A 23,876-nucleotide genomic window follows, 5' to 3' on the forward strand; every position below is an offset into this window, starting at 1 on the left:
AAGTCTGCAGTTTCGTAAATAATAAGGTATGAAAATGGCTTCATTAGCTGTGACAAACGGACCATAGGAATGAGAGATGTTCACACCAGGGGAAACTGACTGGAGCGGATGGCAACTCTGTACTACCATTGCAGCTTTTACGTAAATTTAAAACTCTTCTAAAATAAAATTATTTAAAAGTAGCACTCAGGAAAGGATTAAGGAGTGGAAGAAAAAAATGATCAATTTTCCATTTTCCTAGAGTGTTACCATGAAAAAGCTGGAGAGAGGGTTTGCAAGGAGGAGTTGGAAACCTCAGAGACAGGCAGCTCCAGAGCCCTCCTCTGTTCCGCAGAACCGGAACCCCGCCCGGTCCAGGGCTTCTCAGAAGGCCTTTCCACCCCGGGGACAACCCCAGCCCCACCTCATTGATACATCCTTTCTGGATCAACAATCTCTGTCTTACTCAGACCACCGACCAGTCCTCTCCAGAGCGGCTCATCAGAACCCGAGCGCATAGCGGCAGCGCCCCCGTGTGGCCGAAGGACTGAGGACAGACACTCAGGTCCCCTTTAGCTTCCCCACCGGCGACTTCCACAGGGTTCCGCTGGGTTCCCAGCTGCAGAACAGGGCTCTGTGCACACGGGGCGCCCGGCTCCCGCGTCGGTGTCTCCAAATCCTGGAGTACAGATGTTTCCTCACAGTTACTGGCGGTGAACTCTGATCTCAAGGCAGAGGGAAGCCTGCGGGCCCTAAGATCTGGTTCCCGGGTCCGTGTGACCCCACAGATATACTGTGCGCCCAGTACGCAATCTCTCAGTGTTTTTTGGAATGAGGCCTTGGACTCCCGAGTCCCTGAAATTTGTTCTGCTGCTTCTGGGGAGGAAGGTTCCTCCTACCCGGAATCCACTAGTTGATCCTCCAACCCTAGTTTGGAGGGACCCAGGAAGAACATGGCGTCCGAGCTGTAACTATATTGGGTTACAAGAATGTCTGGGATCAGACTGGGCCGAGCATTTGCCCCCAGTCCCTCAGTTACCGGGGGGCGGTCCCTCCGCAACTCCCTGGACCTCCAGGACCCTGGCATGGGAACCCGCACCCTCTTGGAGCCGCCCCTTCCTAGTCCCAGTCCAGGACCCCGAGTCCCGTCTCTTCTTCCTCTTTGCGACCTAAGCAGACAGGACTTGCTGTCTACATCTCTTAGGCCTCGTCCCCTGCCATCTCCATTCCCTGATTAAAGGTACTTGATCCTGGAACTAAATCTAATTTCTGGTCTCGTCTATTGTCCGCGACAGTCACCGACCAGGAGAGGCTCCCCAGCCCCAAACAGGCTGCGGCTGAGCGACAGCGGCGGATTTTGGCGCTTTGGCCCAGACTGCCTCGCAGAAGCGCCCCGCGACCCCTGCCAGGAGGCTGCGCAGGCAGCTGGGGGTCGGGTTTCATCTGGGGCCTCGCAGGAGGAGCGGGGTCTGCTGCAGGAGGGGGCGCGCTGGGATTTCTGCCACTGAGGCTGCACTCGCTGCCCTGGGTAAGACTCCCCCCACCCCTCCCCTGTGGGCCTCAAAAATCATATGCTGGGAAAATACCGACCTGTCAGTCCCAGACTCAACTTTAAGAGGTCTTGGTCTCTAGATTTATTCAGCCCTTAACTGTTTGTTGAGCATCTACTCTTCGTCAGGCGCTATTCTAGGCGCTTGGGTCAGATCCAAACAGAAAAAATCATGGCCTTCAAGGAATTTGCGTTCAGTTGAAAGATTTTACGGCCAATAAAAAACCACCGAAGTCAGCTACAGGGGTGTCCGAAAGTAAAGGATTATTAAGAGAAAAGCAAGGCACAGAAGATGAAAGGAGCCGGGGCAATTTTAAGTTATTATCATTGGTGTGAGATTTCCCGAGAGGCACCCTGCGAGTTGAGTCCTGAAGCAGATGAAGGAGGGAGCCCAGGGTTACTGGGAGGAAGGGTGTTCTAGAATCACCCTCTGCAGACGTGGAACTCCGCCGGGGAAAGCACCCAGGCTGCGGCAGGAATGGGGCTGGGTAGGTTTCAGAAGGACTTCCTGAGGCGGGTTGCAGAGGTCTGGGTTTGTGTATCTCCTGTCTGCTTCCCACCTGTGGCTGGCACTTCATGAAACCCTGAGCTTGTCAGGAGCATCAGGGGTCTGGCACGTGGAGGAAGGCTGGGAGACGAAGAGGCTAAGGTGCGTCCCAGTCCGGACTGTGTCTCTGTACTCTTTCTTTCCTGGACCCAGAGCTGGAAATGTAAATGGTACTGATGTCTTCTGCAAATCCCAGAATCCTCGCAACTGGAGGAAAATCTTGACATGGCAGGTTGTAAGGAATTTCTAAGCCTTGGAGGCTCAAAAGAATAATTTCAAGAAAGACTAAGTATGAGAAAAAATGTTAAATACGCCAATAATCTTTTATTTTGATTCCATGCTAAAATTGTATTTTGGATGTATTGGATTAAATAAAACATATTGTTAAAGTTAATTTCACTGATTACTTTTTACTTTTAAAAATGCAGCTACTAGAAAAGTAAAGATTACCGATGTGGCTCACATTTGTGACTCAGATTATAGCCTATTGGGTAGCAGTGTTTTAGAAGGCTAGCAACTTTAGCTCTTATGTTTGTATCTGTGATTCATATCAAGTGAGTTTTTGGATACGGTGTTCTTTCTTTTTCTTGTAATTTTTTCCCAACACCATTTGTTGAAAACACTATCCTTTCTCCTTGAAGCATTTTTTAGAGACATACATGTGTGGCTTCATTCATGAACTCTTTATTCTATTCCACTGATTCATGGCTATCTTTATGCCAATAACGCTGCTTTGATTCCTGGAGCTTTATAGTAAGTCTTGTAATCAGGTAGTGTGTATTTTCCAAGTTTCTTCTTTGTAAAAAATTATGATGGCTATTCAAACTCCTTCAGATTTCCACATAAATTGAAAAATCAGCTTGTTAATTTCTGTTTTTAAAAAGCCTGCCAGAATTTATTTTTATTTTTTAAACTTTTAGGTTCAGGCCTGCCAGGAACTTGATTGGAATTGCATTTAATCTACAATACTGAATATTCCAATCTTTGAACACAGTATTTCTCCCCACTTATTTAGGTCTTCTTTATTTCTTTTTTTGGGGATTGGAGTTGCTTTGTTTTTAATTTTTCTTTTGTATTTCAATAGGTTTTTGAGGGAACAAATGGTGTTTGGTTACATGAATAAGTTCTTTAGTGCTGATTTCTGAGATTTTGGTGCACCTATCACTTGAGCAGCATACAATGTACCCAATGTGTAGTCTTTTATTTTTCACCTCTCTACCCCTCTTTCCCTCGAGTCCTGAAAGTCCATTTTATCATTCTTATACCTTTGTGTTCTCATAGCTTAGCTCCCACTTAATGAGTGAGGACATACCATGTTTGGTTTTCCATTCCTGAGTTACTTTACTCAGAATAGTGATCTCCATTTCCACCCAGTTTCCTGCAAATGCCATTATTGCGTTCCTTTTTATGGCTGGGTAGTATTGTATGGTGTGTTTTTATATATATATATACACACACACACACACCCCATATATATATATATATATAATTTTCTTTATTCATTGATTGATGGGCTTTTGGACTGATTCCATATTTTTGCAATTGCGAATTGTGCTGTTAACATGCGTATGCAGGTATCTTCTTCGTATAAGGATGTCTTTTCCTCTAGGTAGATACCCAATAGTGGGATTGATGGATCAAACAGTAGATCTACTTTTTGTTATTTAAGGAATGTCCATACTGTTTTCCATAGTTGTTGTACTAGTTTACTTTCCCACCAGCCATGTAAAAGTGTTCCTTTTCACCACATCCATGCCAACATAATTGTTTTTTGTTATTTTGATTATGGTCATTCTTGCAAGAGTCAGGTGTTATTGCATTGTGGTTTTGATTTGCATTTCCCTGATCATTAGTGATGCTGGGCATTAGTGTTTGTTGGCCATTTGTATATTTCTTTTGAGAATTTTCTATTCGTGTCCTTATTGCATTTTTGGAAGGAATTGTTTGTTTCATTCTTTCCAATTTGTTTGAATTCTTTGTAGATTCTGGATGTGAGTCCTTTGTCGGAAGTGTAGATTGAAGATTTTCTTTCACCGTGTGTGTTGTCTGTTTACTCTGCTGATTGTTTGTTTGCTATACAGAGGCTTTTAATCTAACTAAGTCCCATCTATTTATCTTCGTTTTTGTTGCATTTGCTTTTGGGTACTTGGTCATGAAGTCTTTGCCTAAGCCAATGTCTAGAATGGTTTTTAAAATGTGGTCTTTCAAAATTTTTATGGTTTCATGTCTTATATTTAAGTCTTTGATTCACCTTGAGTTAATTTTTACATAGGGTGGGAGATGAGGATCCACTTTCATTCTTCTATATGTGGCCTGCCAATTAACCCAGCACCATTTGTTGAATAGGGTGTCCTTTACCCAGTTTATGTTTTTGTTTGCTTTGTCGGAAATCAGTTGACCATTAGGTACTTGGCTTTATTTCTGGGTTCTCTATTCTGTTCCATTGGTCTATATGCCTATTTTTATACCAGTGCCATGCTGTTTTGGTGACTGTGGCCTTATAGTATATTTTGAAGTCGGGTAATGTAATGCCTCCAGATTTGTTCTTTTTGGTTAGTCTTACTTTGGCTATGCAGGGTCTTTTTTTGTTCCACATTAATTTTAGGATTATTTTTTCTAGTTCTTTGAAGAAAGATGGTGGTATTTTTGATGGGAGTTGCATTGAATTTGTAGATTGCTTTGGGCAGTATTGTCATTTTCACAATATATGTATCTATACATATATTTTGGTTATACAATAATTTATTCCTCGAGAGCCTCCTCTCCCCGCCCTTGCAGTCTCTAGGTCACTTTTTCCGCTAGTAGATTTTGCGTGCAAGCCCCAGAAAGATGGCTGCGGGCAGGGGCACTGCGTACTGTTCAATGAGACCCATAAAGTGGCTGTGACTACCTTCCTCATACTGTAAGAACACGGCCGGCAGATCCAGCTCCTCATACAGTGCCTTCACCCGGACCACCTTCTCGGCCTCCTTCTGCCAGAATTTTCCTTCAGGATCTCGTACTGTTCCGGAGTGGCCCATTGAAGACACTGAACCACTAGCCAGCAGAATTTGTTGTCCTGGATGTCAGTGCCAAATTTGTGGGTCACACTGGGGTTCCCAAAGAGTTCAAGGTAATCATCCTGAATCTGAAAGAACTCTCCCATCTCCAGCATGATCTTCTTGGTATTGGCATGCTCCTTCTCATCATCAATTCTCACCATGTACATGACTGTAGCTACAGGAAGGTAGAAGCAGTAGAAAGCTATTTTGTACTTTTCAATAGATTTGTACCTCCTTTCGGTGAACCTGCCAAGATCCACATTGCCCTGTGGGGCTGTGATGAGGTCCAGGGTCTGCCCAATCTCAGTCTGATAGGAACTCTGCAGGAAGAGCTCAATCAGGTTCAGGTAATAGAGCTGCTCCCGGCAATAGAGCTTCAGCAGGCGGTAGATACATGCTCCCATAAGGGTAGCATCATTGATGGCATCCTACCCCATGTCCGGCTTCTGATACCAGCAGATCTGTCCCCAGCAGGTAAGGGATGAATCCATGATGTCATCTGCCACCAGGAAGAAAGCTTGCAGCAGTTCCACATGCTAGCCCACAGTCAGGGCCCACTGGAGACTCTCAGTATCCTGTTTCCTTGGCTCCACCAGCTCCCGGAAGGCTAGCACAGTCAAACCCCTGTGACACTTGCCTCCAATGGCATCATACTCCAGGATCTCCTCAAGCTGGGCAATAGCATCTCCTGTCTCTGGGTGTCCCATCTCATCCTCAGTCAGCACCCTAATGATCTGGGAGAAGTGCTGAACAAAATCCTGCTTTTCTTGGGCATAAACATCTGATTTCTAGTCTCCATTCATTCTGAGGGAGGAGCAAAGGGATCTGTTCCTGGATGCGGGTTCCTGCTCAGTCCCATTTTCACAATATAGATTCTACCCATCCGTGAGTGTGCGATGTGTTTCCATTTGCCTGTGTCATGTGTGATTACTTTCAGTAGTGTTTTGTAGTTTTCCTTGTGGACGTCTTCCACCTCCTTGGTTAGGTATATTTCTAAGTATTTCATTATTTGTTTTGCAGCTATTTTAAAAGGGGTTGAGCTCTTAATTTGCTTCTCAGCTTGGTCGCGGTTGGTGTAGAGCAGAGCTACTGATCTGTGTGTATTAATTTTGTTTCCTAAAACTGAGCTGAATTCATTCACCCGTTGAGGAACTTTTTGGATGAGTCCTTAAAATTTTCTAGGTGTATAATCATGCCATCAGCAAACAATAACAGTTTGACTTCCTCATTACTAATTTAGATGCCCTTTATTTCTTTCTCATGTCTGATTGCTCTGGTTAGGACTTCCAGCACTATGTTGAATAGAAGTGGTGAAAGTGGGAATCCTTGACTTGTCCCAGTTCTCAGTGGTAATGGTTTCAACTTCTCTCCATTCAGTATAATGTTGGCTGTGGGTTTGTAATAGCTGTCTTTTATTTCCTTAAGGTATGTCCCTTCTATGCTGATTTTGCTGAGGGTTTTAATCATAAAGGGATGCTAGTATTTGTGAAATGGTTTTTCTGTATCTATTGAGATGATCATGTGGGTTTTGTTTTTAATGCAGTTTATGTGGTATATTACATTTATTGACTTGCATATGTTAAACCATCCCTGAATCTCTGGTAGGAAACCCACTTGATCATGGTGGATTATCATTTTGATATGCTGTTGGATTCTGTTAGCTAGAATTTTTTGAGGATTTTTGCATCTATGTTCATTAGGGATATTGGTCTGTAGTTTTGTTTTTTTATGTGTTTTCTTGGTTTTGGTATTAGGGTGATACTGGCTTCATAGAATAATTCAGAGAGGATTCCCCTCTTCTCTATCTTTTGGAATAGTGTCAATGGGATTGGTACCATTTCTTTTAATATCTGATAGAATTCAGCTGTGAATCTGTTTGGTCCTGGAGTATTTTTTTGTAGGTAACTTTTTAAATTATCATTTTAATCTCATTGCTTGTTATTGGTGTGTTCAAGGTTTCCATTTCTTCCTGGTTTAATCTAGGAGGGCTGCATATTTCCAGGAATTTATCCATGTTCTCGAGGTTTTCTAGTTTATGTGCATAAAGGTGTTCATAGTAGCCTTGAATGATCTTTTGTATTTCTGTGGTATTGGTTGTAATATCTTCCGTTTTGTTTCTAATTGAGCTCATTTGGATGTTCTCTATTCTTTTCTTGGTTAATCTTGCTAACTGTCTATCAATTAGATTTATCTTTTCAAACAACCAGCTTATTGCTTCATTTATCTTTTGTAATTTTTTGTTTCAATTTTATTTAGTTTTGCTCTGATCTTGCTAATTTTTTTCTCTTACTGGGTTTGGGGTTGTTTTGTTTTTCTAGTTCCTGGAGGTGTGACCCTAGATTGTCTATTTGTGCTCTTTCAGATGTTTTGATGTAGACATTTAATGCTATGAACTTTCCTCTTAGCACCATCTTTTCTGTATCCCAGAGATTTTGATAGTTTGTGTCACTATTATCGTTCAGTTCGAGGAATATTTTCTTTTTTCTTTTTTTTCTCTTGAAACGAGTCTCGCTCTGTCACACAGGCTAGAGTACAGTGGTGGGATCTCCACTCACTGCAACCTCTGCCTCTTGGGTTCAAGCAAAGCAATTCTCCTGTCTCAGCCTCCTGAGTAGCTGGTACTACAGGTACCTGCCATGAGGCCCAGCTAATTTTTGTATTTTTAGTAGAGACAGTGTTTCACCATATCAGTCTAGCTGGTCTCAAACTCCTGACCTCAGGTGATCCACCTGCCTTGGCCTCCCAAAGTGCTCGGATTACAGGCGTGAGCCACTGCACCAGCCAGTTCAAGAAATTTTTCTATTTCCATTTTGATTGTATTGTTGACCCAATTATCATTCAGGAGCAGCGTTATTTAGTTTCCTGTATGTACATGGTTTTGAGGACTCCTTTTGGAGTGGAATTCCAATTTTATTCCACTGTGGTCTGAGAGAGTACCTGACAAAATTTCAGTGTTCTCAAATTTGTTGAGACTTGTTTTGTGGCCTATCGTATGATCTGTCTCGGAGAGTGTTCCATGTGCTAATGAATAGAATGTATATTCTGCAGTTGTTGGGTGGAATGTTCTATAAATATCTGTTAAATCCATTTGTTCAAGGACATAGTTTAAGTCCATTATTTCTTTGTAGACTTTCTATCTTGATGATCTGTCTAGTGCTGTCAGTAGAGTATTAATGTCCCCCACTATTGTTCTGTTGCCATCTATTTCGTTTCTTAAGTCTAGTAGTAATTGTTTTATAAATTTGGGAGCTCCAGTATTAGGTGCATATATATTTAGGATTGTGATGTTTTCCTGTCGGACTAGTCCTTTTGTCATAATATGATGCCCCAATTTGTTTTTCTTAACTGTTGTTGCTTTAAAGTCTGTTTTGTCTGACATAAGAATAGCTACTCCTGTTTGCTTTTGGTGTCCATTTGCATGGAACATCTTTTCCCATCACTTTATCTTAAGTTTACATGTGTCCTTATGTGTTAGGTGAGTCTCTTGAAGACAGCAGATGGTTAATTGGTGAATTCTTATCCATATTGCAATTCTGTATCTTTTCATTGGAGCATTTAGACCATTTACATTCAGTGTTAGTATTGAGATGTGAGGTACTATTCTACTCATTGTGCTAGTTGTTGCCTAAATACCTTTTTTTTTTTTTTAATAGTATGATTGTTTTATAGGCCCTGTGAAATTTATGCTTTAAAGAGGTCAAATTTTGGTGTATTTCAAGGTTTTGTTTCAAGATTTAGGGCATCTTTTAGCGGTTCTTGTAGTGCTGGCTTGACAGTGGCAAGTTCTCTCAGCATTTGTTTATCTGAAAAATACTTTATCTTTCCTTCATTTATAAAACTTACTTTTACTGGATACAAATTTGTTGGCTGATAATTATTTTGTTTAAGGTGTCTAAAGATTGGACCCCAATCCATTCTAGCTTGTAGGGTTTCTGCTGATAAATCTGCTGTTAATCTGATAGGTTTTCCTTTACAGGTTACTTGATGCTTTTGCCTCACAACTCTTAAGATTCTTTCCTTCATCTTGACCCTAGATAACCTGATGACTATGTGCAGAGGTGAGGATCTTTTTGAGTTGAATTTTCCAGGTGTTCTTTGAGCTTCTTGTATTTGAATGTCCAGATCCTTAGCAAGGCCAGGGAAGTTTTCCTCAATTATTCCCTCAAACAAAATTTTCAAACTTTCAGATTTCTCTTCTTTCTCAGGAACACCAATTATTCTTAAGTTTGGTCATTTGACATCATCCCAAACTTCTTGGAGGCTTTGTTCCTTTGATTCTTTTTTTTTGTTTTGTTTTTATCAGAGTAATTTGAAAGCCTTGTCTTGGAGCTCTGAAGTTCTTTCTTCTAGTTGTTTGATTCTACTGGTGAAACTTGCCAGTGTATTTTGCATTTCTCTAAGCATGTCCTTCATTTCCAGAAGTTGTGTTTGTGTTTTATTTATGATATCTCTTTCTCTGAAGATTTTTCATCTATATTCTATATTATTAAAACTTTTTTTTTGGTAGTTTTCACTTTTCTGTCGTGCCTCCTTAAGTAGCTTAATAATTGACCTTTTGAATTCTTATTCTGGCAATTCAGAGATATCTTCTTGGTTTGGGTCCATTGCTGGTGAACTGGTGTGATCTTTTTGGGGTGTTAAAGAACTCTGCTTTGTCATATTACCAGAATTGTTTTTCGGTTCCATCTCATTTGGGTAGACTATGTCAGAGGAAAGATCTGGGACTCAAAGGCTCCTGTTCAGATTCTTTTGTCCCATGGGGTGATCCCTTGATGTGGTGCTTTCCCTCTTCCCCTTGGGATGGGGCTTCCTGAGAGTTGGACTGCAGTTATCATTATTGTTCTTCTGAGTCTAACCACCCAGCGAAGCTACTGGTCTCCAGGCTGATAATGGGGAGTGTCTTCAGAGTCCTGTGATGTGATCCATCTACAGGTCTCTTAGCCATGGATACCAGCACCTGCTCTGGTGGAGGTAGCAGGGGAGTGAAGTGGAATCTCTGAGAATCCTTGGTTTCAGTTTTGTTTAGTATGCTGATTTTCTCAAGCTGGTCATGTTCAGACTCTCCTTGGATGGGGCTTGCTGTGGTCATTGTGTGGGATGGAAGGCTGGTTCTCAGGCCAATGGAGTTATATTCCAATTGGGATTATGGCTGCCTCTGCTGCTTCATACAGGTCACCAGGGAAGTACGTGAAAGTCTGGAGTGAAAGGTCTCACTGTCACTGCAGTGACAGCTCCCATCTTGCCCCAGGCTATAAGCCTCCCTACTGAGAAAGCAAGCAGATCTTACAGGTCTCACCCCTCCCTGCCTGCCATGGCTTCTGTGCTCATATCTGCCCTTATCGTTCACCCCGTCCACACTTGATATTGCCCAAGAAAATTCACGCTTGGTCAGAACTGTTACAAAGTTTCACTGGAAGCCTCCTTCTCCCTGTGGCCCTTCCCCAATCCCACTGTCTGCCCTCCCAAGGGACCACTGTGAGATATAGTCAGAAATGGCTTCCCCGGGCTTCCTTGGGCCCAGAAGTGCCTACAGGGCTCTTCCCACTGCTTCTTCTACCTTTATATTTCACCGGGCTCTCTAAATTTGTTTCAGCTCTAGGTAAGGTTAAATACTTCTCCCCTGATCCAGATTTTCAGGTTCCCCAGTGTGAATGTGTGTTTGGAGGCAGACTTTCCCTCTCTCACACTTTGGGAACTCACAGTTTTTCAGCTGTCTCACAGAGTTTACAGCGGCAAGTCACTTATTTCAAAGAGTCTGAGAATTCTGTTGGTTTTCCTGATACGATCCTGTGGTGGTTCTTGAACCAAAAGTTCACGATGTGAGTCTCTACATGCTGTTCTGTCCACCCCAGGGAAGAGCTGCAGTTAGTCCTGCCTCTTATCTTCCATTTTTCTCCAGATCTGTTTGTTTACTTTTTACTATTAGTGAAAATCTAGGGGAGCAAACATCATTGAAGTAATATGGTAAGCAGAAGAATGGGCTCCCAAAATGTCCATATCCTAAGCCTTGGAGCCTATGAGAATGTTCCCTAATATGGCAAACAGGACTTTTCCACTCACTCTGCAGGGCCAGACCTACAAGTCCTTCTGGTCTCAATTGCAAAGTCAGTGAAAATATCTTTGGAATATCTAAAAGCTAAACATCAGAATAGGGCTAATTCAAATCAAAATTGTGTGCTGTTCTAAATATATGTCTTACCTTCCTTTTTTAAAAAAGTATCTTTTCATTTCAGATGATATGAAGACTAATTTACATTCTTAATGTGCTTTATGGTCAATGACTAGAAAGTTGAAACTGAAATGAGTCAGTTTAAAATGTTCATTACTCGATTCCGTTCAAATTTCAATCACCTACTAGTTTATGTAACCAAGTTATTCATGAGGTAAGTTGCAGCTTAAAAAAAAAACCAATCACAAAGATAATCATTTCAAGAGTACACAAAATCACAATGCCCACTTCATATTCAGAATTTATACCTCTAAGTATACGACTTTAATTATTATTATTGTTATTATTATCATTATTATTATTTGAGACAGGGTGTCACTCTATCACCCAGGCTGGAGTACAGCGGCTGTGGCATGGTCATGGCTCACTGCAGCCTGAGCTCTTGGGTTTAGGTGGTCCTCCCACCTCAGCCTCCTGAGTAGCTGGAACTCAGGGCATGTGCCACTAATGTCTGGCTAATTTTCTTGTATTTTGGTAGACAAAGGGTTCTGTCAGGTACTCAGAACTCCTGGTCTGGAACTTCTGGGCTCAAGGGATCTGCCCACTTTGGCCTCTCAAAGTGCTGGGATTACAGGCATGAGCCACTGCACCTGGCCATCTTTAAGTGTTAACTGCTGCCTATGATGCAATTTGAAAGCAAACACTTTTTGTACTTTTAAATCAAATTGTGTTGGGAAATAAAAGGCAAAAATATTGGCAAAATTTGTTTTTGTTAACAGAAGACGATGCAATAAGGAATCCAAATGAAACATAAGACCAGTGTTTACAATTTCTAATAAAAAGTATAACTTTCAACTGTGGCCTCATAGCTAGCTAACAGCTTTTAAACACATGTACAGCCTGCCAACAGTTCTCTAAAACATGTATATGCTACATTAAAAGATCCCTGCTAAACATCAACGGTATTTAAATGGGTCTTACTGAAGTAGGACTTTCATGATACTTTTTTTTTTTTTTTTTTTGAGACAGAGTCTCACTCTGTCGCCCAGGCTGGAGTGCAGTGGCCGGATCTCAGCTCACTGCAAGCTCCGCCTCCCGGGTTCACGCCATTCTCCTGCCTCAGCCTCCCGAGTAGCTGGGACTACAGGCGCCCGCCACCTCGCCCGGCTAGTTTTTTGTATTTTTTTTTTTAGTAGAGACGGGGTTTCACCGTGTTAGCCAGGATGGTCTTGATCTTGTGACCTCGTGATCCGCCCGTCTCGGCCTCCCAAAGTGCTGGGATTACAGGCTTGAGCCACCGCGTGTCGTTCAAAAAGTGAGTATGATAGGGCTACAGTAATAACATTACTATTAATAAAAGTTACAGAAGAGATTATTCCTGTACTTTTCCTCATAAACACCATCAAATTGTGTTGCAGTTACAAAAAGTACAACCATGTTACTTTTTTTTTTTTTTTTGAGATGGGGAGTCTGGCTCTGTCACCCAGGCTGGAGTGCAGTGGCCGGATCTCAGCTCACTGCAAGCTCTGCCTCCCGCGTTACTTTTTCTCTTACCAAATTTCATTGTCTCCCATGTCTGTAAAGTTTTTATTCAGCAGAAGATAATTCTTACACTCTTTTCTGTAAGTATTCAAAGTATTTAAATGTGTAACTTCATACTATATTACCATGTTTTGCCCTTCTTGTTTCCACAAAACATATATATATATATTTTTTTCAAAAACAAATCCAGATGTCCACATATTTAAAAACCCTGTATGAGTTTTAAATATAAAAAGTGAGAAGTGAGAAGTGAGAAGAAAAAATATTTAAAAAGCCTACAAAAAAGTTACAGAGCTAAAAAAGATTTTCCTACGGCTTCAAGTGATCTCCTGCTAGTCCAGAGTCCAAAAACACTCTAATGAAGTTCATTTACACATATTTTGTTTGCTTTTCATGGAATACTACATTTATTGAGGTGAAATCACCTTTTTTAAAGTTCTTTAAGTCAACAAGTGTACACAAGTATTTTTCAATACAGTTATTAAAAATAGGAGACCAAGTTGAATGTGCCAAATGGATTCCATTCAGTTGGGTTTCTAGAGTCATCAGGAAGAATATTAGAGAAAGGATTTCCGTGATTGGTTTCTATAGCTTGATAGACCAACAAACAAACAAACAAAACCTGCCACAATAACATACAGCAAAACTTTTGTCCATACGGAAAAGGCTCATTCTTTTTTTTTTTTTTTTTTTTTTTTTTTGTCTTTTCTGAGTTGATATCTGCCAAGGGAACACTCTTACGAACACATTTAGATGAAAAGGATTCTGCCACTGTGAACTCACTGAGTTCTAATGGCCTGCCTGTAGCCCCTTTGACTGGTCTGCACTAATTCCTTTTGGTGTAGGTGCTTCATAGGTCAACATTTCCTTAAGAATATCATCAATATCCCTTTCCACTCTTCTTTCCTCTGCTTTTTTTTTTTTTTTTTTTTTTTTTTTTTTTTTTTTGTCAATAGTTTCTTTGGAGTTCTAGGTATGTCTGAGAATTTGGTGAGTTGCGGAATAGGAGCTGCATGCTTGAAATTTCCAGTTACCCTATTGACAACGAAGGTTTTGTGTCCTGAAGTCATTAGAGTTGCAGCTCTCTGAAATTACTGCACCATCTATGCAAAAATATTCTGGTTTCCACCCTCTTCCTTGGCCTTCTCCTCCAGTCTCTGGTAGACTCTCTACTCCAGTCCTGCAGAGCTCCACCTTCTGACGCTCCACTTGTGCGTTCAGCCTCAGTTATTCCGGCGTGAGAATAGCTCTATCTCAAGTCTTCTTTGCTTCAGTGTTACTGGAGTCTTTGCTCTGCCTTTTAGTGGTTCTCTCTTCTCAAGCTTGATCTCTACTTCAGTCCTTTTCATTGTCACGGTATCTATTAGAACCTTTATTTCCATTCTGCTTTGCATTTTCTGCTGAAGATTAAATTGTTAATCCGCCGAGGTGGGCGGATCCCTTGAGCTCAGGAATTGGAGACCAGCCTGGACAACACGGGGAAAACCCGTCCCTACCAAAAATACCAAAAAAAAAAAAAAAAAAAAGAAAAAAAGAAAAAAGAAAAGAAAAGAAAAAAAGCCTGGCGAGGTGGCGCATGCCTGTTTCTAGCCACTCGGGAGGCTGAGGCACGAGAATCTCTTGAACCAGGGAGGCGGAGGCTGCAGTGAGCCGAGATCGCACCACTGCACGCCAGCCTGGGCGACAGATCGCCCTCGTTCCTTCGGTTTCAAGTGTTTTTTTTTTCTCACATCGCTTCCTGGTTGTTCTCCAGTGGGACTAGGTTTCTCTCCATACCTCGCAAGCGGGTCCACAAGATCTTCAGTAGTGAGTGTCGTTACCTCGAGATCAGCTTTATTTTTTTGGTCTGGGTTGATCCGTTTCCTTAGTGGCTTTCCTGCTGCGGGAGGCCCGGCTCCGGAGCCAGGACCAGGGTGAGCTCGAGTTCCGCGCAGCTGGGGGAGGCGGGGCCCTCGCTGTCCGCCGCCCGGCCGGTAGCTCCAGCGCCGAGTGCTGCGGGCGCAGCTGTGCGAACTAGTCTCTGCGCTGCTTCGGGCCGGGAGCCTCACTTTAATGGCGACCAACTCACTCTTCAACTTATCTTTCGTCAGGACCCAGGAGTCTTCTAGGAATGCCTGCAACTCCAGGAGCTGCGAGTCCCCCTCCCAGCAGTCTTTACAGCCGCCGGTCCCGCCCGAGCTCGCCCGGGCCTCGCGGCTCCCGCCCCAGAGGAGCGCCACCGAACAGGGCAAAAACTCTCAAAGCCACGCCAGAAAAGCCCCGGGGCTGAACCACGGACACCGGTGGCCAAGCCGGAAGCCCGCACCAACCCCAGGCCACACACTACAGGCCACTTATTTTATTCTTTTTTAAATGTGGGTTTCTGGTCTGTGCAGTTTATCTCGGTGTGACTCAGGAACGACACTGGAAGTCCACTGATCTGGCCAGGACAGAACCATGTATGTGTTTAGGAAAAGTGGCCTTGTCTTCTCCAACCCTTGGGGCTCACGGGACGCCCTTAGAACAGACTGGCTACAGCAATTCCCATTAAGGCAGAAGATTGACATGAGATCAATGTTTTAGGATTAAGTTCTCACGAAAGGCAGAAAACTGGGAAGTCCATACTTTTCCATGTTAACCAATTGGTTCCATAAACATCATTCCATTCCATAAACACCATTCCATTCCATGTCTTTTTTAAATTAATAATTCCTTTGTGCTGCGCAGGGAGAGATGCACATTACTCTGGAGCTCAGTTTTGTGAAGCATGGGGTGGCTAAGAAAGGGAAGTAATGGCCCCAGAATCCCACAGTCACCCAGAGTTACCCAGTGACCTTCAGCCCAAGAATCTGATGGCCACTACTGCACTCCAAGGGAAAGGAGGCCATTCAGAGAGAAGAGAATTACTAGAATAAGAGTGTAGACAGTGTCCCAAACATAGTCCTGAGATTCATAGAGAAGCACAGGAGGAAGCAAGTGTCCAAGTATCCAGAGTCCTGTGAGGTAGGGATTTCAGTCCTCAAAGCTACCCTCTCCCATCTGCCAGGTCTTCTGTGGACGAGCGTGGCTGTGGTTCCCTTCCCGTTCCCTCAGGGCAGTGTGCTCTAGGTTTCCACATGAGGACCAGTACTCCTTGCCTCTCCTCTCCCTCTCCAGTTTGCCGCAAAGGGCAAGTGACCCCACACCTGCCTTTGCCCCACCCCTTGCCTCTCCTGGGGACATTCTTCCTGCTCAGTGGTGGGCCTTGTGAGGACTTGCAGGACAGCCTGAGTGGGAGCTACTGCAAGGGCTCAAGGAGTTCCTGGAACCCCTCTGCACTCACTCACCTCCCCACCAAGCGCCCCTGCATTCTTCCTGCACCGAGCTCCAGGTGTTAACAGCTCCTGGGCAGGGTAGCGGGTTCCAGGCAGCCCAGGCTGAATGGAGCTTGGGAGCTGAGGTCCTCTGCTGGGGATTCACTGTTCCAAGAGGACAGGGTTCTGAGTTTATGGGGGAAGGGCTGGATAGGAACTAGGAGACCAGTTATAGGCCTGTTGCCATCAATCCTGGGACCACTTAATTGATCTGTGTTCAGTACAGGATATCAAAAATGGACTTGACCTTTTCTCCTGTTAATTTTTTCAGACACCCTCTCACCCAGCCTTCCTTCCCTGGGCATAGAGGAGACCTGCCTCATGTGAAGTACCTTTGCAGAATTAAAAAGTATCTTGGGCTCAGCTCTCCCCAGGGGCCTTCAGAACTCACCAAGAATAAAGCTGCAGACTTCTGGCGGTCACGCAGGGACTAAAACCGATCACATCTACAAGTCAATTGTGAATCAATCTTTCCTCCTCTTGCCACAGTGTTCCTCACTTAGTCTTGGCTGGAAGCTTCGGTCCCCTCCTGGGCCCCAACCCTGAGGTCCCCAGGTTCCCCGTTTTTCACGTCTAATCTCAATGGACCCCCTCCTCCACCCACACTTTTTGACCACCCAGCCCACAGAAGGCCCCGGGCTTCCAAATGGGCCAGGTCCTCCTTAGAGAGGCAGGGAGGTGGAGAGGGAGCATGGACACCCAACGCCTGCTGGGCAAACCCGAATCTGGAGCCGGTGAAGCTGTCGAAGGACCAGTGGTGGCCTGGCAGGTCTTCTCCTGTCCTCTGCTCTTGGCCCCAGACCCGCGCTCACAGCCACATCCTGAAGTCACCAGTGCTGCACCCTCTCGGCCACGCAGGGCAAGAGAGGACTGGATGGAAGCTGCGGTATTTGGGCGCTGTCAAGGTCAGCATTGTGAAAAGCCGGGAGACCTGATGTGGACACAGGGAGGTCTGGACCAGAGGCGCGGCTGGCGAGAGGCCTTGCCTCTGCCCCTCTTCCTTCAGAGCCTCCTCCTCCCAGGGAACCTCTGCGCGCCTCATCAAAGCAGAGAGTGGTTTCCAAACAGACCACCCCCCAGCATGCAATTGGGTTATCCCGCCCCAAGCTGGAGGGTGGGTGCCCATGGGGTCGCCAGGCACCAAGGGCCCCACCCGCGCGGACCCGGTCTCTCCTCCAGGCTCAGCTGGGCCTCGAGGGCGGCGAGCAGCTCGGCTCTGAGGAAGGTCCCGGCCGGCTGGCGCTGCCCAACTTGGACAGCCTTCCTGGCCCACCCGGGAGCTGAGTTTCAAGGCTTCCCGGAGAGGCCAGCCCGGATTCGGAGCGAAGGGTTTCTCAGGCGACGAGCCTCGAAGAGAAGCAGCCCTGGTTCCCTGAGCCCGGGGCCACCGCTGGGAGGGAGCGCGCTTGGATCTTGCAGCCGCTAAAGCCTGGCGCACTCCTCCTCGACCACAAGCCGCGGAAAACAAGTGGCAGCGACACACTTTTGGCAGCGACACACTCTTTAACAGCGACACACTCTTTAAGTTGAGGTTTTTCAGTCATGCCTGAGGTTTGCTTTTTCAGCGGTTCGCTGTTTCAACTTATTTTGTCAGCTTAATGTACTTATTATTTCAGTTTAGTATTTCCGCTTAGTTTTTCGGCTTAGTGTACTTAGAGAAGAGGTTTCTTCCTCTTCTGGGGGAATCAGTGTTTGGAGACGACTTCTGTGGTTAGAGCCTACTTGGTCGTGAAGAGACGACTTTGGTGTTGATCCTCAACCGCATCGGATATCGCAACCCTGTTCCCCGTCAGTCTCAGCTCATCAGCAAAGGGCTCGGTGGCTCTCTTCAGAGGAGACTGGACGAGGCTGTCAAAGCGGCTGGATCAGAAGTGTTGCCATGTCGGATGGAGCGGTGTCCACGATGAACCTGAGCATGGTACCAGCATCTGGGGGTGTGGAATTGGGAGGGAAAGCTGGGGCCCCACAGTGTGAGGAAGGAGGCACATGGTCAAACCAGACTGGGCAGAGCCCTCAGTGTTTAGGAATCTCTAAATACTAAATACTACATCTCTAAATACTAAATACTGAGCTGGGATGGAATCCCTGTGCTGGAGGCTAGTGGTTCAAACTCTTTTTCTGCATGAGGTTCCCTCAGGTTAGGCTGCGGTTTCTCATCTGCAGGCACAGGTGACTGACTGCCTTCAGCATGGGCCCATGTGTCCATCTCTCCTCCTGACCCCGTCTCATTACAGGAGAGGGAACCGGGTGCTAGAGGGTGGGGAATCCAGGAAGTCAGAGGGGTCGCACCTGGATAAAGCGTTTTGAAAACACAAGTCCCAGGGCTGACTGTTGATTTTACTACATGCAGCCTGTTTTTATTTATGAGTTTCCTTTCTTCTCCCTTAAATTCCAATGACAAACTATAACAAAAATCAACGTCCTTAAAACGTATGCAATCCTCTTCATTTAGCAACTATTCTGACCTCAAGTATCCATTCTCTAGTCAAGGGTTATACCTATTTCTCCTACACCCAACCAGTGCTGGGTCTGGTGTACCCCTCCCGCAGTATCACCTCCCCCTAAACAAGCACCTTTCTCTATAATTTCTTCCTTTTTCTCTATGCCTTCCCATCATGTTTGCCCTTGCTGTGAAGTAAGGAAATGCTCCCCAATTCTGTTTTTCCTTCCTACCCCAGGAGATTTCTCCCTCTGCGCTGAGGATCTCACTGTGCATGTCCAGCCCTGGATCGTGGTGGACTCTGGTGGCCACTGGGGTCCTTGGAGCTGCCTCCCTCTGGCTCTGCTGGGTGAGTGCTCTTCTAGCCTCTCTTTCTCCACTGATATAAACAAATCCGAGAACATGTTCAGAATAACACTTCCAGAAAGGGTGGTGTTGAGGGGGATAGGGAATAGGGGAAGGAACTCCACTCCCTTGGATGAATTTGGAGACAATCTGTTACATTAATCTCTGGACAGGAGCCAAGACAGCCTAGAGTAAGCCAGTCTGCTCAAGTCAAAGGTTCGAAGGCCTCCTCTTGTCCCTCCCCACATTTCAGTAGACTCAGTGCCAGGGGCTTGTCCTGGGGGCAGGTGGCCTCAGCCACAGTAAGTTCCTGAGATCCTGGACCGCTGTGTGGAACCCTGTTCTCCGCATGAGGCGGGCTCCAGGTGCTACCTGCTTCCCTTTCATTTCCCCTGTTCCAAAACATGGTCTCCCCTCTACTCCCTCTCAATCCTTCCTAGCCACCAGCTTCCTGGCAAACAACCACACAGAAGCCTTTTCATTCATATGTTGTTCTTTATCTTTATGTTTCTTGATAATATACATTTATGCCACTTCAAATGTTCCCATTTTAGATATTATGTATTGACTTTTCAATATCCCTTCGTCCATAGTACCTTCCCCAGCACAGACATTTTCATCCTCCTCGTGTAGGCAGGTGGAGATTTTGAGTGCACTGAGAGCCAGAGTTAAAATTATTGACTTATGTGAATGCTACTCAGAACTGAGCCACATGTTAAACTCTTTTAGTTTTTCTTTCCATACATGTTGATGTTTTCAGAGAATTGATAATTTCCTGGCATTTTCATTTTCTGACTTTCCATGAACCTTAATAAATGAATTCACCAACTGTCCCTTAGATGAGTAAATGTCTTCTCAACATCTTTACACTTATGGTGGCTGTTGTCAAGGTCATCTTCTTGGAGATGGCTTCCCCTCTGCCGTCCACCCACTCAGGTGACCCTCTTCCTTTCTGGTCCTGTTGCCCTTTCACCTTTCCATGGGTTGATGTCTGATTCTATACATTCCGCGTCTTGGTCTGCTTATTTTTGTTTTGTATTCTTTTAATATATATTCCTTCCTTCTCTTCTTGCTATGTTCCCTCCTCTCCGAGTACATCCTTCAACTTTGCTATTGGGAGAAAATGTTCCATGCCTTACAATATCTGAATTTCTTCTCATTTTACAGGGTTGGATTCGGGAGTTGAGGTCATCCCCAGCAGGAACAACTAGGGCCACTGGAGGATCCCCGAAGGCACAGGTCACCCTTCTCATGCAGGAAGAATCTGAATGGTTCCCACCCAGTTTCCTGGGCAGGCAGCAGAATCCAACACGAGGGGCTGCGGTCTTCTCTGACTCTTAGGGCCCTTGCAAGGTCCTGTTCTGGGTGATTTAGCTGAAGGGCAGGGTGATTTGGGCAAGCATCCTCAGGGCTCTGGGCCTCAGTTTCCTTCACTGGGTGATGGGTTGATCATACAGATGGCCTTCCTCACATAGCTAAAAATCAGATGTGGTGAAAGTGCATTGAGACTGGAAACAATGTTATTGTTCTCAAATACATGCCCAGAGAGCACTAAATAAATTTTTATTCAGCTGGCATTTCTGTTCCTTTCTGAACTATGGGACTGATCAAAAGAGAGAGGTGAAGTGGGGTGAGTGTGGGTCCTGGCCAGGAGAATGTAGGAAGGAGGGAAAGGCTGTGAGAAGAAGTGGAAAGAGAGGTACAAAGGATGCAGGATGGTGTCACTTCAGGGAAGGGCCTGGGATTCCTAGTAAGTATAGAGGAGAGGTGGCACCTGGGATTACCTTTGGAAGCCCACATGTAGCTGATCCCACAGCTTGCTCCTCCTCCTGCCTGGACGTCTACGCCAATCTGACTAGACGCACAGTAGAATGGAACTGGCACTTGATTCTCAGACTGGCACCGTCATCTACCCTCAAGAGTTTTTTTTCATTCCCTTCCTCCCTGTTTCCCCACCCCAACTGCCAAACCCATCGCTCCATTCTTCCCACGTGACTCTACCAGGTGCCCACCTCTTGGGTTCTAGTCATGTTCGACAAAGTCTTTTATTAATTTATTTCTTGTAGAGATAGGGTCTTGCATTGCTGTCCAGGCTGGTCTTGAACTCCCAGCCTCACCTCACCCTCCCATAGTGCTAATATCATAGGTGTGAGCCACTCCTCCCTGTCTGTGTCTGACAAAGTCTTGAGTGACTAAAAGAGGCATTTTCTTTTACTTTGTAGTCTTGGGCTTCCTTCAGTCTGCCTCTCTCCTCTTATCCTGGGACCCCAGGCAGGCTTTGTCCTTCCCTTCCTCCTCTGGGGTGCCCTCTGGGCTTCAAACAGCCCTGGTGAGAATCTGCAGGGCAGCCTGCACACTAGCTGGCTGGGCTTCTGAGCCCCTCCACACTCATTCATACCCCTCTCCCACCTCCCTCCAGTGGTGAGATCCGGAACACAACTCACTGAGTCTCTGAGTCCAATGGATTTTCTATCCCAGGGATGAGCATCTCCTCTCATCTTCTGTGAAGTAGAGGGAGGCTTCTGTTTCCTTGTGGGCTTCAATTCTGCACTTCCAGAGTTCCCCATTCTTCACGTTTAGTCACTGCACCTCCCTACACATTTTTTTGGAATCAATCAACCAGGCTAGATGGACCAGCCAGTCCCCAACGTGAGAGCTGGCAGGGAAGTTCTTAAATAACGGTTTATTTTTCCTATAGTGTGACAAAACTCCAAATGCCAAATGAAACCCCTTTAGTGCATGCCCCATGTACTCAGAAATTTGCCTGATACTCCTTCACTCACACAGAAAACCAAAGACAAAAACAAAATGACAAAATTCAATTTCCACAACTAAATTTCCCATGTATTACTTTTCCCAACAGAGTTAATCAACAAGCCTGCGATACCTTAGGATCTACTGTGTTCTGTAAATCTAAAACACCGCTTTACATTTATAAGGCTAACATTTACAGAGCACTTAGTATGTCCAAGACTCTAGTCTAATATCCAAGTAGGCCGGGCGCGGTGGCTCACGCCTGTAATCCCAGCACTTTGGGAGGCCGAGGCAGGTGGATCACAAGGTCAGGAGATCAAGACCATCCTGGCTAACACAGTGAAACCCTGTCTCTACTAAAAATACAAAAAATTAACTGGGCATGGTGGCGGGCGCCTATAGTCCTAGCTACTTGGGAGGCTGAGGTGGGAGAATGACATGAACCCGGGAGGCGGAGCTTGCAGTGAGTGGAGATCGCGCCACTGCAGTCCAGCCTGGGCGACAGAGCAAGACTCTGTCTCAAAAAAAACAAAAAACAAAAAACAAAAAAAAAAACTACTACTAATAACAATATCCAAGTAAATACTATCTGATTTGTTCCTTGTGATGATTAATTTAGTTTCTCAATGTGACTGGGTCACAAAGAAGCCCAGATATTTGGCCAAACGTTATTCTAGGTATTCCCATGAGTGTGTTCAAAAAATGATTTACATTTAAATCAGTGGAATTGACTAATGTACATTGCCCTCCATAATGTCAGTGGGCCTCATCAGATCAATCGGAGATATATGCCTCCTATTCATTCTGCTTCTGTGGAGAGCCTTGATCAATACACTGTTCATAACACCAGTGTTTTGGGGATTTATTAATTAATGGAGGCACAGTGTGGTTACTTGCCTAGTAAGCTAGAAGAACACTAAAGAGGAAGTGTAAGAGCCAAAATAGCTTTTTAGTAGAACTCAGTTTGAAGCTTCCTTGCAGTGGTGAGTGTGAAGATGGGTTCAGCAGGGTAGTCTGCAGTGGGTTTGCCAAGAGTCTCTGGGATTCCACCGAAATTTCTCTCCACTGAAGGGAGAGGCTTAGCGGGTGCCTCCAGTGATCTCCAGAGGAAATTGGGTCAGCTTCATTAAGAGTTCCTCTCTGAAGAAGGGAACTGATGATCCTGACCCTGGAGCAGGCCCTGGAGTCTGAGGCATGAGGAAGAAGCCTGGATCTTGGAGAGGTGGAGGAAGGAGGAGGGGAATCATAAAGATGGGGCTTTGCCTTCGGCCAGAAGCATTCTGCAATCTCAGGGATGGATCTAAAGATGGAGGAGGGGGGTTCTGGGGATAGGAACCTCTGTTCAGTACCTATTTTGGGGGATGAGGTGGGGTCTCTCATGTTGAATTACAAGAAACAGATTCTATTTTATGATAGTATGATCTACTCATGGTCTTGTTTTTAAACCCTTGCAGATGCTGGGTCTGATAACAGTCATCAGAGTGTGTTCTCTGACGTTGATAATATTAAATTGGAAACTAATACCAATAAGATATTTTGGAAACTCCAAATATGTGGAATGAAACCACATATTTCTATATAAATGAATGGCCAAAGACAAAATCACCAGGGATTAAGAAAATATTTTGAATTGAATGATCACAAAAACAACATATCCAAATGTGTGGAGTACAGTTGAAGCAGTGCTCTGAGGCAAATATGAAACTTTAAGTGCTTACATTAGAAGGGAGGAAAGACCTAATATCACTTCCACTCTAGGAAACTAGAAACAGAAGAGCAAAAACAAACCCAAAGTAAGCAAAGGAAGGAAATCATAAATATGAGAAAAGAAATCAAATAAATAGAGAAAGCAGGTAGCAATAGAGAAAATAGAAAATCTTTCGACTCTCCATCTCCATGAGTTCAATTGTTTTAATTTTTAGCCCCACAAATAAGTGAGAGCATGTGAAGTTTGTCTTTCTGTGTCTGGCTCATTTCACTTAACATAAAAACCTCCAGTTCCATCCATGTTGTTGCAAATGATAGGACCTCATTCTTTTTCATGGCTGAATAATATTCCATTGTGCATATGTACCACATTTTCTTTATCCCTTTGTCTATTGATGGACACTCGTATTGCTTCCAAATCTTGGCTATTGTGCATAGTGCACACCTATGACTTTCTTTAAAAATTGTTTC

General features: G+C 44.6%; 1 protein-coding gene and 1 pseudogene across 2 annotated transcripts; one reads left to right on the forward strand and one right to left on the reverse strand.

Annotated features, from left to right (window-relative positions):
* The first annotated feature begins 1,143 nt into the window (after positions 1-1,143).
* LOC144340514 (uncharacterized) lies at positions 1,144-20,521 on the forward strand. Of its 2 annotated transcripts, none has more exons than XM_078000629.1 (4): positions 1,144-1,507; positions 16,431-18,077; positions 18,838-18,948; positions 20,112-20,521. In XM_078000629.1, the coding sequence occupies exons 2-4, from the start codon at positions 18,039-18,041 to the stop codon at positions 20,283-20,285; spliced, it is 324 nt and encodes a 107-aa protein (XP_077856755.1). In that variant the 5' UTR covers positions 1,144-1,507; positions 16,431-18,038; the 3' UTR covers positions 20,286-20,521. The 2 variants fall into 2 exon arrangements, with proteins under 2 accessions (XP_077856755.1, XP_077856754.1); XM_078000628.1 differs by lacking the exon at positions 1,144-1,507 and adding an exon at positions 14,760-15,265.
* Positions 4,862-5,937, reverse strand: LOC711058 (farnesyl pyrophosphate synthase pseudogene; annotated as a pseudogene).
* Positions 20,522-23,876: the final 3,355 nt, after the last annotated feature.

Source organism: Macaca mulatta, chromosome 4 (genome assembly GCF_049350105.2).
Source record: "Macaca mulatta isolate MMU2019108-1 chromosome 4, T2T-MMU8v2.0, whole genome shotgun sequence".
Lineage (NCBI taxonomy): Eukaryota > Metazoa > Chordata > Mammalia > Primates > Cercopithecidae > Macaca > Macaca mulatta.